At 52.7% G+C, this 15912-nt stretch overlaps 2 protein-coding genes across 3 annotated transcripts; one reads left to right on the forward strand and one right to left on the reverse strand.

Moving 5' to 3' along the window:
* The first annotated feature begins 234 nt into the window (after window positions 1–234).
* On the forward strand, window positions 235–5937 carry TCF19 (transcription factor 19). Its single transcript, XM_050788469.1, has 4 exons — window positions 235–438; window positions 859–1426; window positions 3175–3733; window positions 4202–5937. The coding sequence occupies exons 2-4, from the start codon at window positions 1189–1191 to the stop codon at window positions 4440–4442; spliced, it is 1038 nt and encodes a 345-aa protein (XP_050644426.1). The 5' UTR covers window positions 235–438; window positions 859–1188; the 3' UTR covers window positions 4443–5937.
* Window positions 5938–6076: 139 nt separating this feature from the next.
* On the reverse strand, window positions 6077–12314 carry POU5F1 (POU class 5 homeobox 1). Of its 2 annotated transcripts, XM_050788424.1 has the most exons (5): window positions 11835–12314; window positions 7607–7727; window positions 7218–7348; window positions 6777–6935; window positions 6077–6593 (listed from the first exon to the last, which is right to left on the reverse strand). In XM_050788424.1, exons 1-5 carry the CDS (start codon window positions 12237–12239, stop codon window positions 6327–6329), a joined length of 1083 nt encoding a protein of 360 aa, XP_050644381.1. In that variant the 5' UTR covers window positions 12240–12314; the 3' UTR covers window positions 6077–6326. The 2 variants fall into 2 exon arrangements, with proteins under 2 accessions (XP_050644381.1, XP_050644380.1); XM_050788423.1 differs by having other exon boundaries at window positions 7218–7727; window positions 11835–12312.
* Between the last annotated feature and the right edge of the window lie 3598 nt (window positions 12315–15912).

Consider the following 15912-nt stretch of genomic DNA (forward strand, 5'->3'; position numbering starts at 1 on the left):
CCTGTAGGGAGGAGGAAAGGTGTACGCAGGCGCAGTGGCGTCTAAATCTGGGCCCACAGAATGTGTCGACGCCTGTCCGCGCCCAGGCGGCTCCTCCCCACTGCGGGAACCCGGGAAAACTTGTGAACTAATCAGAAAAAGCGGAAGGCGGGAGATCTTAGGGAGCCGTCCAATGGCGCGGAAGAGAGCAAATGAGCTGGCCAATCAGAAACGGCACGGGGGCGGGCTCGCTCGGCGCGAAGTTCGGGCCCGGGAATTCCGAAGGAGGGGTAGGCGCTGCCCGCGCGCCGAGGCCGCGCCCCTCCTGGCCCCGGCTTCCTGGCTGTCAAACAGCTGCAGCAGTATCGGCTACAGCAGAGGAGCCCAGGGGGTCCCAGGACCCGCGGCACAGGCTGGCACTGCTTGAAGAGGAGGCTACTCGGAGACTGCACCGCGCTGGTAGATCCGAAACGGGGCTGGGGCCGAGAGGGAAAAGGCCGGGTATGCCTTGCATGATCGCGGGGAGCCCCTTCCTGTTTTTATCCCACCTAGAGAAGCCGGGAAGTAGGGGTTTAGGTCCAATTTGTTGGAGTACTTAAGAACTCGTTTGCACTTCCTTTTGGGGGATGACAGTAGATTCATTGCCCTCGGAGGTTCAAACTAGTTATGAGTGAGGGATTGGCCAGAAGATCGGGGCGCAGGCAAGCGGGAGTGCTCTATTAGGATAAGCAGGTTTGACAGGAAGAAGCTGCTCTTCTCCGAATTACACAGAGGTGATGTGTTCGTACTGCACGTAGACGTGTGTATAACAGGACCTCCCCCTCGCGCCCCGCCACACCGACACACACAGGAGCTGCCTAAAGTATCCTTGCCTTGCAGATTGGAGGCTCCCCAGATATTTTGCGACCTGAGGATCCAGCTCAAGTGAGGTGCCACAGGACGTGGTCCTGAGTTTGCATTGCACGGAGACCTTCCTGGAATTTTTCATTTGCAAGTCGGCTTAACAACCGATTCTGCATTGAGTCCTAGGCTGCTTGCACTCTGAATTTGGACTATTCAGGTAGTGTGCTCAAAGTTGAAACTGCACACAGCACAACTCAAGTTTGCATCAGACTGGTAAGCGAACTTAAGCCAGCGGTGCGTGGCCCAGGAGTGGGAAAGGAAATGGATCCCTAAAGTGGAAGAGGTGGTGCAAAGGGGGCACCGCCCATGCTGCCCTGCTTCCAACTGCTGCGCATCGGGGGCGGCAGGGGCGGTGATCTCTACACCTTCCACCCCCCCGCCGGGGCTGGCTGCACCTATCGCTTGGGCCACAGGGCCGACCTGTGTGATGTGGCTCTGCGGCCCCAGCAGGAGCCTGGCCTCATCTCTGGGATCCACGCCGAACTGCACGCCGAGCCCCGGGGTGATGATTGGAGGGTCAGCCTGGAAGACCACAGCCTCCAAGGTGAGCAGTAAGCAGGGCAGCTTTGCCCCTGGGTGGTTGAAGTTCCAGGCTGGAATGAGTAAGGTCTCCACAAGACCCTACTGCCTGCCTCCCATACTCCCATCAGATTGGATGGATGGTAATTGTCCAGACCTTCATCTTCCCACTAGAAGTATGCACAGTCAGAAGCTCTCTGCCAGACCGACCCTTGTTGGTCCCGTTTAGCTCATACAGGACCTGGGGTATCATCAGAAAGATGTCACAGAGGGGATGTTTAGAGGCCAAGTTTAGACTTGATTCAGTTTCCAGCTTTGCTGAGGCACTCTGTTCCTGGGTTAGGGCAGTTCTATGTTGAATAATGTTTTTAGTAATCTGGGTATATGTCTTTCTCCCTGACTTGAGGGAGTTAGCCTCAGAAAGCCTAGATTCACATTTGAGTTCTGCCACTGGCCCCTGGCAAAATCTCTTCCTCTTGGTAAAGTCAGTTGTAGGAGTGTTGTGGTTATTAGACTATGGTAGCCAACATTCATCTAGTGCTTCCCGTTATGAACCAGGCACTATTTTAAGTGTATTGAATGTAAGTGGCACTAATATTATCCTCATTTACAGTAAAGGAAAATGAGGCACAAAGAGATTCAGGAACTTGTCCAGGGCTGGGCATGGTGGCTCACACCGGTAATCCACCACTTTGGGAGGCTAAAGCAGGTGGATCACTTGAGCTCAGGAGTTCGAGACCAGCCTGGGCAACATGGTGAAAACCTGTCTCTACCAAAAAATTCATTAATTTTTAAAAAAAGGCCGGGTGCGGTGGCTCATGCCTGTAATCCCAGCACTTTGGGATCCCGAGGTGGGAGGATCATAAGGTCAGGAGTTTGAGACCAGCCTGACCAACATGGTAAAACCCCATCTCTACTGAAAAAAAAAATACAAAAATTAGCCAGGTGTGGTGGAATGCGCCTGTAACCCCAGCTACTCAGGAGGCTGAGGCAGGAGAATCACTTGAACCAGGGAGGCGGAGGTTGCAGTGAGCTGATATCGTGCTACGGCACTCCAGCTTGGCAACAGAGTGAGACTCCGTCTCAAAAAAACAAAACAAAACAAAAAAAAAAAAACAAAAAGCTTGCTCAGGGTCACATAGCTGGTAAGTGGTAGAGCTAGAATCTGAACGAGCTGGAGCTGGGGAAGAGTGAGCATGTTTGAAAATTGGACCTTAGGGCGGGGCATGGTGGCTCACGCCTGTAATCCCAGCATTTTGGGAGGCTGAGGTGGGCAGATCATGAGGTCAGGAGTATGAGACCAGCCTAACCAACATGGTAAAACCATGTCTCTGCTAAAAATAAAAAAATTAACCAGATGTGGTGGCACGTGCCTGTAATCCCAGCTACTCAGGAGGCTGAGGCAGGAGAATCGCTTGAACCTGGGAGGCGGAGTGCAGTGAGCTGAGATTGCGCTACTGCACTCCAGCGTGGGCAATAGAGCAAGACTCCACCTCAAAAAAAAAAAAAAAAAAGGAAGAAAATTGGACCTTAGGAGAGTGAGGGCAGGGATTCTTTGTAGGAAAGCACAAGAAACACAGACTTGTTCCCAGCTGACAAGGAGCGTACTGCCTGGTACCTGTCACCTGCTGAGGGGCTTAGGATGTGAGGGAGAATCTGATAGCAGTTTCATGTTCTTCCCCAGAAACCAGACAGAGCCAGATTTCTACACTCCTGACTCTGGTCATTTCTGTTCTTGTCCTCCGTATTTGCCTGGTGCCCCACCATCAACAGGTACTTTGGTCAATAATGTCCGACTCCCAAGAGGTCACAGGCTGGAATTGAGTGATGGAGACCTCCTGACCTTTGGCCCTGAAGGGCCGCCAGGAACCAGCCCCTCGGAGTTCTACTTCATGTTCCAACAAGTACGAGTCAAGCCTCAGGACTTTGCTGCCATTACCATCCCACGATCTAGGGGAGAAACCCGGGCTGGGGCTGGTTTCCGGCCTATGCTGCCCTCCCAGGGGGCTCCACAGCGGCCTCTCAGCACCCTCTCCCCTGCCCCCAAGGCCACACTGATCCTGAACTCCATCGGCAGCCTCAGCAAGCTCCGGCCCCAGCCCCTCACCTTCTCCCCTAGTTGGGGTGGACCAAGGAGCCTGCCTGTTCCCGCCCCACCTGGGGAAGTGGGGAACGCCCCTTCTGCTCCACCCCCACGCAATCGGAGGAAATCTGTTCACCGAGTGTTGGCGGAACTGGATGATGATAGTCAGCCTTCTGAGAGCCCACCACCGGTCCTTATGGAGCCCAGGAAGAAACTCCGTGTAGACAAAGCCCCACTGACTCCCACTGGGTAAGTAGAGTACTCACTTGGCCCTCTCAGTGTTTTACTGCCTTTTGATTCCTTGTATCCCTAGGCTGTGAGGAGGTTCCCCTGCTTGGGGGACGGGCACGGGAGGTGGAATAGATGGAATGGCAAGACCTGGGTTAGCTCTGATAGGAAAAGAAAAATATGTGCAGGAGAAAATGAGAGGTGGGATGGGGTAGTGCTTATAAAACAACCGGAGTAGGCATGTCCTACTTTACATTCATATGGCTTTAACCCCATTCTTCCAGTGCCTAAGGATGGGGAACTTCCAGGCTCACACTAGAGGTTTTTAGGCCCACCCTATGTGTTTTTAAGGACGGAGTCCAGGCTCACCGTAGTCCTCAGACCACTGTGCCTCTGTGGCCTCACCCTATGACCAGCCATAGGGTGGCAAAGTCTAGGCCTTCTCCTACAGGTTTCCAGTGACCCTTGTGTCTGTGTCACTTCCTTCAGAAATCGACGTGGCCGTCCTCGGAAGTACCCAGTGAGCGCCCCCATGGCTCCCCCTGCAGTTGGGGGCGGGGAGCCCTGTGCAGCTCCTTGTTGCTGCCTGCCCCAGGAAGAGACAGTGGCCTGGGTTCAGTGTGATGGCTGTGACGTCTGGTTCCATGTGGCCTGTGTTGGCTGCAGCATCCAGGCTGCCAGGGAGGCTGACTTCCGATGCCCAGGGTGCCGGGCTGGCATCCAGACCTAAGGTCCACCACCAAGGCACCATCGGACACACCTGCCCATGAGTAGACACAGCAGCGAGCAAATGGGTCTGCTAAATGCCCCCCCTTCCCTTCCCTCCCCAGGAGGGAATGACTACAGGGAAGAAGGGTGGATTGATGTGGACTCATTCAGGGCCTGGAGCAGACCCTGGTGGCCAAGCTGACAGAAGAGATGGTTTCCTGCCAAAGATATTGCCACCTCCAGGAAATTGCCAGTGAGCTGGAAGTTCCCACTATTACAAGCTATAAGGCCATGTTGCCATGGACACCAGAATATCTGTAGTCAGAGCACATATCAGTTGCAAAAGCCATGCCTGCAACTGATGGAAAATGTAAGAGGGAGTTCTTAAGGTTCTTGGTGGCATTACCCAAGGCATTCTGGGAAAACCTAGGGCCTGTCCCCAAAACTTCCCTACTCTGTGGCTAGTCCTGCTTCCGACCAAATCGTAGTGACCTGGCTTTTCAGAGCTTTGCTTTTATTTCTAAGTCAAGGACAAGCAGCTTCTTTCACTCCTGGGTATTTACTCTTGTGGGTCTGTGATATATTCCTTGCTTTCCAGGGAGAATGTACTTGGCAAGGTCTGGAGAACTAATTCAGAATCTTAGGGAAAGGGGAGGAGAGATGGAAATACTATCTGCTTACTGGAAAGCTGCAAATATATGGGTTGAGCTGGAGGTAGGAATACAGGTAATTAAGGTTCCTAGTTTAAGGGAAAACAGATCTATTTCCACTTAAATAAGGTAACCAGGATTTGGTTAAGTTCACAAAGATAGCAGAAGATTTATTTACAGGCTTCACCCGTACCATCAGGGGAAGAGAAATCCTGGTAAACCAGCTATAGCAGTTTACCGGTGTGATGGCTGCGACACAGCTCCGCTCCACGGTTGGACACAGCAGAGGGCAGCTGGGCTGGCCCGGTCCAGTGTGAATCAAACTGCTTAACCCACACATGGTACATGTGATTTTCTTTTGTGAGCCTTACACCAAGCCAAGCTATTGTCAAAGCATCATTTCAGTAGAAATAAAGCCTTATCTTGACCTGTTCTATTACAACCTGCCACATCCACCCTTTCCTACCTAGATTTAATGAGCCCAGGTTTTTTTACATGGAGGAAATGACTCTGGGGCAAAGACCCCTAATGAACTAGTGGCAGAGCCAGGAATAAAACTTTAGTATCTAATGAGTTACTTATGGGCGGAGTATGCAAAAACCTTAAGTGGAAACCAAAGTTATTAAGAAAGCACAAAGTATTAATAGAAGTTTCTGGTTGGGGTGATTTAGGTACAACAGAAATAAGACGGTTTCTAAGCATAAAGCCATTTAAGAATTCCTGAGTAGGGTGGGGAAAGCAAAAAGCCAGCTCTGAACAGGTAACAGCTACATGGTGACTGATTCTATGGGCAAAAGCTCGTGTCACAGGTTTTTGGGAACTAGCCTATGAGAGGGCCCTGTACAAATAAACTTGGCTGCAATCCCACCTCTCCCTCTGACATTGCGTGACCTTAAGGAGTTTCAATGGCACCTTGGTTTCAGGTTCACTTGGGTATGAATGAGCATTGGATATTCCCATCCCCACCTCCGTAACTGAAGGACAAACCAAGATAAGTGTGTCTATCTACTGTGTCCCAGGCTTCTTTATTTAAGAAAAAAGTGATACATGATGTGGGATTAAAATCAAGAGCATCATTGAACTTCACCTTCCCTCCAACCAGTTGCCCCAAACTCCCCTGCCCCCACCCTTTGTGTTCCCAATTCCTTCCTTAGTGAATGAAGAACTTAATCCCAAAAGCCCTGGCACAAACTCTAGGTTCTCTTTCCCTAGCTCCTCCCCTCCCCCTGTCCCTCATTCCTAGAAGGGCAGGCGCCTCAGTTTGAATGCATGGGAGAGCCCAGAGTGGTGACCGGGACAGGGGGAAAGGCTTCCCCCTCAGGGAAAGGGACCGAGGAGTACAGTGCAGTGAAGTGAGGGCTCCCATAGCCTGGGGTACCAAAATGGGGCCCTGGGGCCAGAGGAAAGGACACTGGTCCCCCTGAGAAAGGAGACCCAGCGGCCTCAAAATCCTCTCGTTGTGCATAGTCACTGCTCGATCGCTTGCCCTTCTGGCGCCGGTTACAGAACCACACTCGGACCACCTGCAGGTGGATGACAGAAAGGAGAGTGACATTGGACAATGAGCTGAGACGGGCCTGACTCTGCTTGGACATTCTGTCCAAAGCCAACAGCCCCTAGAGCAGTCGGAGGAGGAGCCAGAGCTAGGGAGAGCGAGGTGGTGACAGGGGAGAGAGATGGAGCCCGCAGAGAGACATGGCACTCACATCCTTCTCGAGCCCAAGCTGCTGGGCGATGTGGCTGATCTGCTGCAGGGTGGGTTTCGGGCACTGCAGGAACAGATTCTCCAGGCTGCCTCTCACTCGGTTCTCGATACTGGTTCGCTTTCTCTTTCGGGCCTGCACCAGGGTTTCTGCTTTGCATATCTGTGCAGGTGGGAAGGGGGTGACAAGGGCAAGCTTTGGACTTGCTGAGTAACAGCATCACGGGGGTCTGTGACTAGATGTGTCAGCAAAGCCAGGTGGTGTGAAAAGGCAGGATCCTGGAAGGGTTGGCTCTGGACCTTATCCCAGCAGAACTGAGGAATTTTACTCCATCCCACTGAGAACCACCGCACCAAAGACGGAGAGCTACAAGCTAGGGATGGAAGCAATGGAAATTAGGCCAAGAAAGGGAAGGTCCCCATGTATCCCCCCTCCCACCCTCACCTCCTGAAGATTTTCATTGTTGTCAGCTTCCTCCACCCACTTCTGCAGCAAGGGCCGCAGCTTACACATGTTCTTGAAGCTAAGCTGCAGAGCCTCAAAGCGGCAGATGGTCGTTTGGCTGAACACCTTCCCTGGGGGAGGCCAGTCAAAGGAGAAGCAAAGTGAGGGAGCATGCAGGGCCCTTGTGACCCTGAGATCCAAGCTTCCCAACTCTTCCCAGAGGGAGCTCAAAGCCCAAGCATCTTCTCCCTCTCCCCACTCCTCTTCACGGGTGAGGGTGGAGTCTGCCCCTGTGCCTCCCGCACTCCCTTGATGGGGAGGAAAAGGCCTAGATTCAGGAATGTTCCTTAGAAGGGAGATGTGGTCAGAACATGCTGAGGGGAACCCACCAAATAGAACCCCCAGGGTGAGCCCCACATCGGCCTGTGTATATCCCAGGGTGATCCTCTTCTGCTTCAGGAGCTTGGCAAATTGCTCGAGTTCTTTCTGCAGAGCTTTGATGTCCTGGGACTGGATTTTAAAAGGCAGAAGACTTGTAAGAACATAAACACACCAGTTATCAATCTCCCCTTTCCATTCAGGATTCAAGAACCTACGTGTGGCCCCAAGGAATAGTCTGTAGAAGTGCCTCTACCTTCCAAGCTGCCCACCTAACTTCTAGAAATAACTTTTCCACAAATGTCATTCACCCACTCCCTGTTCACTGACTCATGCATGTAACAAGGGACTGGTCTTCCCCCAGAAACTGGCACATCCAGGGGATGCAGAGCACCATGAAAGGACAGAGAGACCCTGGACTCGAGGAGAACACCTGTCAGGTTATGAAGGTTAGAAGCTCTTTGCAGGGCGTGGTGGCCCACGCCTACAATTCCAGCACTTTGGGAGGCTGAGGTGGGCAGACACGAGGTCAGGAGTTCAAGACCAGCATGGCCAACATGGTGAAAGCCTATCTCTACTGAAAATACAAAAATTAGCCGGGTGTGGTGGCATACACCTGTAATCCCAGCTACTCAGGAGGCCGAGGCAGGAGAATCGCTTGAACCCGGGAGGCAGAGGTTGCAGTGAACTGAGATCGCACCACTGCACTCCAGCCTGGGTGACAGAGCAAGACTCTGTCTCAAAGAAAAACAAACAAAAAAAGAAGCTAGCTCATTTAATACTTGCAAAATTCTCTTTCACTCAAGTATCACCCCCAGTCTAAGGACGTTTTGACATTAGAGAAATAGGTAAGCTGCTAAGTTCTGGGTTAATTAAAAAGGAAGAGCATCATGTCTCAGAAGCTAAATTCGGTATACTCTCCCCAGCTTGCTTTGAGGGCCCCACAAACTATGACATGCCATGCGTGTACCCAAACACAGCAAAAAAGCAACAGGTGTCATAAGAATGAATAAAGTGCTTTGTGTGTACTTACTGCTCATTTAAAAAATTGATTATCCCTCATCTTTACTGTATCTTTTTCACTACAGAGGCATCCTAATTGATTTTTGAACTCAAGAGATTTATCGAGCACCTTCTATAAGCCAGCGGCTATACAAAGTGGACAGGGCCCTGACGCCCAGAGTGACAGAAGTGCTGTGTGGCACTTGTTCTCCAAGTCACCCACTTGGATCTCTTCCAAGTGCACTTTCCTTTTTTTCCTGCTCTATCACTTTTTAATAATAAACTTCCACTCCTGCTCTGAAAAATAAAAAAGGAAATAAAATAAAAAATGGCCAGGCACAGTGGCTCATGTCTGTAATCCTAGCACTTTGGGAGGCCGAGGCGGGCAGATTGCATGAGCCCAGGAGTTGGAAAGCAGCCGGGGTAACATAGTGAGACCCGTGCTGCCCCTTTTCCTACCACCGCTGCCTCTGTTTAAAAAGAAGTTATGGAAAAAAGTAAAGCAGTCTGGGAGCAGTGGCTCAAGCCTGTAATCCCTTTACTTTGTGAGGCCAAGGTGGATAGATCACTTGAGGTCAGAAGTTCAAGACTAGCCTGGTCAACGTGGCGAAACCCCATCTCTACTAAAAATACAAAAATTAGCCAGGCATCGTGGCACTCCTCTATAATCCCAGCTACTCAGGAGGCTACGGCAGGAGAATTGCTTGAACCCAGGAGGTGGAGGTTGCAGTGAGCCAAGATCGCAACACTGCACTGCAGCCTGAGGAACAGAGTGAGACTCCGTCTCAAAAAAAAATAACAATAAATAAATAAAGCAGTCTACAGGAGTAGAGTAAAGGAAGGAAAGAGATTATGGAGGACGGTGACACTTTTAAAGACAGAGAAGGTGATTATCTGAGCAAAGGACAAGAATGGCAAGGCCCTGAAGTGGGCCTGCCAGAGCCCAAAGCTGGTCTGGTGGCTAGGTGGATCCTGTTGCGGACGTAGTGACTTTGTTTTAGTCCGAGTGAAATGATCTCTCACTTTTTTTTTTCCCCGAAGATGGAATCTCATTCTGTCACCCAGGCTGGAGTGCGGTGGCCTGATCTTGGCTCACTGCAATCTCTGCCTTCTGGGTTCAAGCTATTCTGCCTCAGCTGCCTGAGTAGCTGGGACTACAGGCACCCACCACTATGCCCGGCTAATTTTTGTATTTTTAGTAGATATGGAGTTTCACTGTGTTGGCCAGACTGGTCTCAAACTCCTGACCTCAAGTGATCTGCCCACCTTGGACTCCCAAAGTGCTGGGATTACAGGGTGAACCACCGCACCCGGTCTCATCTTTTCTTTCTTTCTTTTTTTTTTTTTGAGAGTTTCGCTCTTGTTGCCCAGGCTGGAGTGCAATGGCACGATCTCGGCTCACCACAACCTCCACCTCCCAGGTTTAAGTGATTCTCCTGCCCCAGCTTCCCAAGTAACTGGGATTACAGGCATGCGCCACCACGCCCAGCTAATTTTGTATTTTTAGTAGAGAGGGGGTTTCTCCATGTTGGTCAGACTGGACTCGAACTCCTGACCTTACGTTATTTGCCCGCCTCGCCTCCCAAAGTGCTGGGATTACAAGCGTGAGCCACTGTGCCCAGCCTCTAGTTGACATGTTGGCCACAGACAGTAGGGAGGAAGCAGTAGAATTCGAGAAGCTACTACGGTAATCCCAGCAGAGATGATGGTGGCTGAGGGTAGGGGGTTAGGTTGTGATTGATTCAGGATATTTCCTAAGGATAGGATGTAGGATGTGAAAGAAACTGAGGATGACTGGGCTTGGCCTTGAGCAACTGGGTGATCGGGGTGGAGCAGTTCAGGGAGCCATCACAGGAGACAGAAAACGAGGTAGTCATCTAGTGTCTAAATGGCATTTAAGCCTCGAGGGTGGGTGAGAGGAAGGAAGGGTAGATTGAGCAGAGGTTGAAGGACTGAGCCCTGGGGCATGCCAGTGAGGCTGCCGGGGGACAGAGGAGCACAGCTAGTGAGGAAAAAAACAAGGCCTTTTTGTAGTCCTGAAGCCTCAAAGGGTGCTTGATCATATCAATTTCAAATAGGCTGTTTTCATTCCCAACTTCTGCTCAGCCAATAACTCAAACTGGTAAATGCCCTCTGCTATCTTAGATTTTCCAAATTCTATTTTGGGGACTTGGAATAAAGTAAACACCGGTCCAAATCCTTGCTTCATCATTTAGCAGTTAAAACCCGTTAAATAGGATAATAATACCTCCCCCTAGGAGATTTTGTGCTGGTTAATGAGGTAATGATGTATAAACGGAGCACACAGCCAGGCACTTAGGAAGTGGACCACAATTGCCAGCCATTATCATTCAAGGCTCAGCAGTGACCTCCTGCAAAGAGGCTGGGGCTTCTCGGTCACTCCAGAAACCAGTCACACCTTTTTGTGAGGTCTCAAGGCTTAGTACTTAATCTCTAATTGCTTACACTTGTCGCCTTGAAGGACTGGAAGATACATCTTTAATAGTCCTCAGCAGGGCTGGATGCCTTCAATCCCTCAGCAGCTCTACATTTGGGGAATGGCCTGGAGAAATCTCTCACCATTTTTCTTGTTTACAACTTTGGAACCGAGGCTGAAGTCAATCAAAATCCAGCTCTCTACAAGGGGTGCCAGGGTGTGCACCTTAACACAGTGGCAAGTCACTGGCCTGAGGCACAGGTCAAGGGAAGACAAGCCCTATACTTGACTGCAGGTAAACCCAGCTCCACACGTGCACACACACAGCCCAAACAGGAGCCCCTATCAGAAACGAGCCACACCCTAGACTTTCAGAAACAATAATCCTGGGATAAGCACTGTTTTTATCCCCAGGCTCTGCTTAACCCTAAGGCCAAGATCTTGGGTCTGATAAGGGTCAAGCAGGACTAAGGGTGGGAAAAGGAGCTCAAACCAACCCCAAGCTGAGTCTGGTGCTGGGCCGGTAATGAATGACCTGACCCTGGGCAGGCCTATGAAATGTGAGAGAACCTGACAAGGGCTGGGCCAGAGCAAAGGCCAGCCTGGGCCAACTTCCGACTCTCCCAGGCCTCTCTGCCCTCACCTACAGTCGATACACACCCCTCCCAGGCCAAGACAGCTGCCCCTGCCTGCTCCTCTCCTGGGTGCCAGGTATGGGCAGCTGCAGGTGACCACTTCCCCATCAGGCTGCCCTGTCATGACCACCTCCCCACACCCCAACCCCATTGAAGCTCACTTGCCTCCTCCGGGTTTTGCTCCAGCTTCTCCTTCTCCAGCTTCACGGCACCAGTGGGGACGGTGCAGGGCTCTGGGGAGGCCCCATCGGAGTTGCTCTCCACCCCGGCTCCTGCTTCGCCCTCAGGCTGAGAGGTCTCCAAGCCACCTTGGGGCACTAGCCCCACTCCAACCTGAGGCCCACAGTACGCCATCCCCCCACAGAACTCATATGGCGGGGGGCACGGGGGAATCCCCCACACCTCAGAGCCTGGCCCAACCCCCGGCCCGATTCCTGGCCCTCCAGGAGGGCCTTGGAAGCTTAGCCAGGTCCGAGGATCAACCCAGCCCGGCTCCGGCCCCCCTGGCCCATCACCTCCACCTCCTGGAGGGGGCGAGAAGGCGAAATCCGAAGCCAGGTGTCCCGCCATGGGGAAGGAAGGCACCCCAAGCCGGGGGCCTGGTGAAATGAGGGCTTGCTAAGGGACTACTCAACCCCTCTCTCCCTCCCCAGTCCCACCCACTAGCCTTGACCTCTGGCCCCGCCCCCTGGATGGGTGGAGGAGAGGGAGGTGGGGGGGAGAAACTGAGGCGAAGGATGTTTGCCTAATGGTGGTGGCAGTGGTGTCTGTGGAAGGGGACAACCGGGAGACACAACTGGGCGCCCCTCCAGGACCTCGGCACAGGTCCCCCACCGAAACCTTTTTTTTTTTAAAGGCAGGGTCTCATTTTGTTGCCCAGACTGGAGTGCAGTGGGGTACAATGCTGGCTCATTGCAGCCTCGATCTACTGGGCCGAAGCAATCCTTCTGCCCCAGCCTCCTGAGTGGCAGGGACTACAGGCTTGGACAACCTCGACCTGCTGATTTTTTTATTTTTAGTAGAGATGGGGTCTTGCTATGTTACCCAGGCTGGTCTTGAATTCCTGTCCTCAAGCGATCCTCCCGCCTCTGCCTCCCAGTGTCAGGATTAAAGGCGTGAGCCACCACACCCAACTTTCAACTCCCAGCCTGCGCCCTGGCACTCTCTCGGGCTCTGCACGTCCCAGCTGTCTGGAATCACTCCTACACCACCATGTTCTTCAGGAACCCAGGTGCTTCACCCCCTCTCCAAAGACCTCTGGCACTGTGCCTTCACGGGGAGCCAGTCACCCTCTCAGCTCCTCAAATTTATTGAATGTGTGTGTGGAGCTATCCCTCAATGCATCAACAGCCATAAGCACACTGGCCAGCTGCTCCCTGATGCCCTCCCCCTGACCCATCCAGAACCCTAGGCATTCCCATCCAGATACTGGCCAAATCCAGCCACCCCATCTGCCTGGCACCATCTGCCCAGCCTGCCAAGTTTCACCCCATCTTCAAGAGTAGACTGCCAGACTGGGCCTCCGTGTGTATCCCTTCCACCCCTTTTCCAGAATCATACTCTGAAGTCTCCTCATCTAACAGACTGAGGAGTTGGCCCCTACTTCCCCTCAAGGGACCAGGCTTTGGACTTACTGGGCCTCAGTTTCCCAACCTTTGCCCAAACAGAGGGATCTGACACCCGCTTGGGGCCCCCTCCACTATAGAACCTGCACATCAGGTTCCTTGCTCCCCTCTCAACCAAAACTCAGACATCTAATACCACAGCAGGCCCCGTTCTCCCTCCCCCACCTCCCTGGCCCAGGCCTCCAGCCCTAGGCCCTGGGTGGGGAAAACCAAGGAGTAAGGAGAAAAAAATATCTGACTTCAGGTTCAAAGAAGCCTGGGAGGGACTGGGGGAAGGGGGCAGGACAATGGCCTTGGCTGGACAATCCCGGTCCCCAGAGGGGGCAGCTCTAACCCTAAACAAGTGCTCAACCCTTGAATGGGCCTGGATGGCTCCCCTGGGGACTACTTCCTGCTCCCCAACCCCCAGTCCCAATCCCCTCACACAGAATCCCCTTCAGAGACGCTAAAAGGAGCTCCAGCAACCCCCCTCTACAATCCCCTCAAAGACTGAGCCTCAGACGGGCACCAAGGGCCCCCCACAGGGACCTAGGTATCTAGTTCCTCCTTCCTCTGGGGGACTCAGGCATCCAGCTTCATTGTGCATCCCTCCCCCAGCCCCCAGATTGAGGGATGTGCTTTGTTTAGTGGGGCTGGCTGGCAGAAAGATGGAGAGGAGGTGGAGAGTGATTTGTGGAGGGGTGCAGGAAGGCTGCCCTAAGCTCCCCCTCAGGGTCTGTTTTTCTGGGCCTGGCCTGAGTATCCTGAGGCTCATGCTGCTGGCCTAGTGCTTGATTCTGTTTGCAAGAGAATAGCCAACGGAATGCCTGTCTGTGAGAGATGATGTTTGTCTGTCTGCTCCCAAAACTTGATCGCAGTGGAGGTCCTGGGGTAAGTCTGGGGGCTCCAGAGGGGGCTCTGGGCCAGGGATCCCCACAGCTTCGAAGGCCAGAAGGCCAGGTCTGGACTGGGCACGCTGCCCTCTGTCGATTTAAGTAAGGCTTTTCATTGCAGGCTCCAGGCTTAGCCCTGCCTGGGCTTGTCTGCTGGGGTCATTGGCTCTGCCTTCTGAGGGGTTGGGTGTCCTGTGGCCAGCTGTCTTAATCTTGGTAGCATCCGTGAGTCTTTTAAGCCTTTTCCCCCACTCTGTCATGTTGCCTTTGTTCATGTGCCCATCTCCTGTCTGTGTAGACTTTCTGAGCCTAATTGTATGCGTGCATTTCAATACCTGCCACAGATCTGCCTAAAGGTCTTCAAGGCAGTGCGGTTGGAGCTGTGTTCACTTCTCAGCCTTTAACTGCCCAAAAGGCAGGTAGATTACGGGTCCTGGTGGGGGTGGGAGGAACAAGCTTTGGAACAGGAGGAGGCCCCTCCCCAGCCATCTCAGTCCCCAGGACAGAACCATCACGCACCTTTGTCATGCATCTCTCTGCTGTCTGCCAAGAAGACGGCCTCCCAGAGGAGGGGGAGGGGCAGGCCTGGGATTTGGCTGGAATCTCCACACCAGTGTTTCTCAGCTTGCCATCCTACAGGTTCCCCAAAAGCGCTCTCCCCAAGCCAGTCCAGAGAGTCCCTGCTGCCCATTTTCCTAGTGGTTCCTAAAACACCTTCCACAGTTTCCCCACTCAACACCACCCTCTTGTTTTTAGATTACAATTTGTACTGTGGGTGGTGTATTTCTGGCTTGGGCAAGAGGCCCATTCCCGAGAGGGATGCAGACAAGGGGTGGGTGCCTGGGTCCCTGGCTGCCTTGTGGCTGGATATGAGCCAGGTCAGGGGTCAGCCTCCTGCATGCCTAGAGTTCTAGCCGGCCCCCTCCTGGGGTGCTCAGGGTTGATGGGAGGTTGAGGCATGCTTTCCTTCCGTCTCACTGTCCTGTTATGCCTGAAGGGTAGGTGGCTTCACTTCAGCCAAGGTCAGCTCTCCCAGGCCCGGACCAGTGCTGGGGACCACCGTTGGGCCTGGAGGAGACTGGAAACCAGGCTGAGTCATCAGAACTGGTCCCATGATTGCCTGGGTCTTAGAAAGTCACCATAAAAAGATACTTCACATACACCTTTATTATGACAGTACAATGTCAAGACTCTTCACAGAGCACTGCCAGGGGACCCAGGTGAGGCCCACCTCTCCCCACCAGGTGTGGCGGCTGGCATGGCTGGATGGGGAGAGGTGAGATGAGCAGCCTTGCTGCTGTCAGCCCAGTCTTCCCGCTGTCAGCCCAGTCTTCCCTTCCCCTCACTGGAAGATGGGGTGCTGTTTGGTTGAAAAAACAGCTGAAAAAACTCAGTTGGGACCAATAGAGACTTGCTCTCGACCAGGTCTAGGAAACCACTTATTTTGACTTCTTAGGCCTGTCAATCTGAAGGCAAAAGAAAGGGAAGAAATGGAGGGCTGAGGGTTCAGGCTTGGCCCACCGTGGGAGATGATCTCTCTTAATAGTAATTTAGACAGATTCCTTTGCTCAGTGTGGACCAAGTCCCCTCTTCTCAACGATGGAACCTCTGATCTCCACCATGAGACCTGCAAACTGAGGTCACCTTATCCCAAATCCAGACACTCTTACCTCAAATAGAGGAGTCAACTCTAGTTGTAGCCTATAGGGAGTCAGAGGTGAGAGAAAGAGGAGTGGGGAGGATTGG

This window comes from Macaca thibetana, chromosome 4 (assembly GCF_024542745.1).
Source record: "Macaca thibetana thibetana isolate TM-01 chromosome 4, ASM2454274v1, whole genome shotgun sequence".
Lineage (NCBI taxonomy): Eukaryota > Metazoa > Chordata > Mammalia > Primates > Cercopithecidae > Macaca > Macaca thibetana.

Excerpts from the sequence above, each read along its gene's own strand:
- TCF19 (XM_050788469.1), top strand. The coding sequence starts at position 1,189 with ATGCTGCCCTGCTTCCAACTGCTGCGCATCGGGGGCGGCAGGGGCGGT. Across the intron at positions 1,427-3,174 it reads GGAAGACCACAGCCTCCAAG|GTACTTTGGTCAATAATGTC; the intron begins GTGAGCAGTAAG and ends CACCATCAACAG. Across the intron at positions 3,734-4,201 it reads GCCCCACTGACTCCCACTGG|AAATCGACGTGGCCGTCCTC; the intron begins GTAAGTAGAGTA and ends CACTTCCTTCAG.
- POU5F1 (XM_050788423.1), bottom strand. The coding sequence starts at position 12,239 with ATGGCGGGACACCTGGCTTCGGATTTCGCCTTCTCGCCCCCTCCAGGA. Across the intron at positions 6,936-7,217 it reads ACAATGAAAATCTTCAGGAG|ATATGCAAAGCAGAAACCCT; the intron begins GTGAGGGTGGGA and ends CCACCTGCACAG. Across the intron at positions 6,594-6,776 it reads AGCTTGGGCTCGAGAAGGAT|GTGGTCCGAGTGTGGTTCTG; the intron begins GTGAGTGCCATG and ends ATCCACCTGCAG.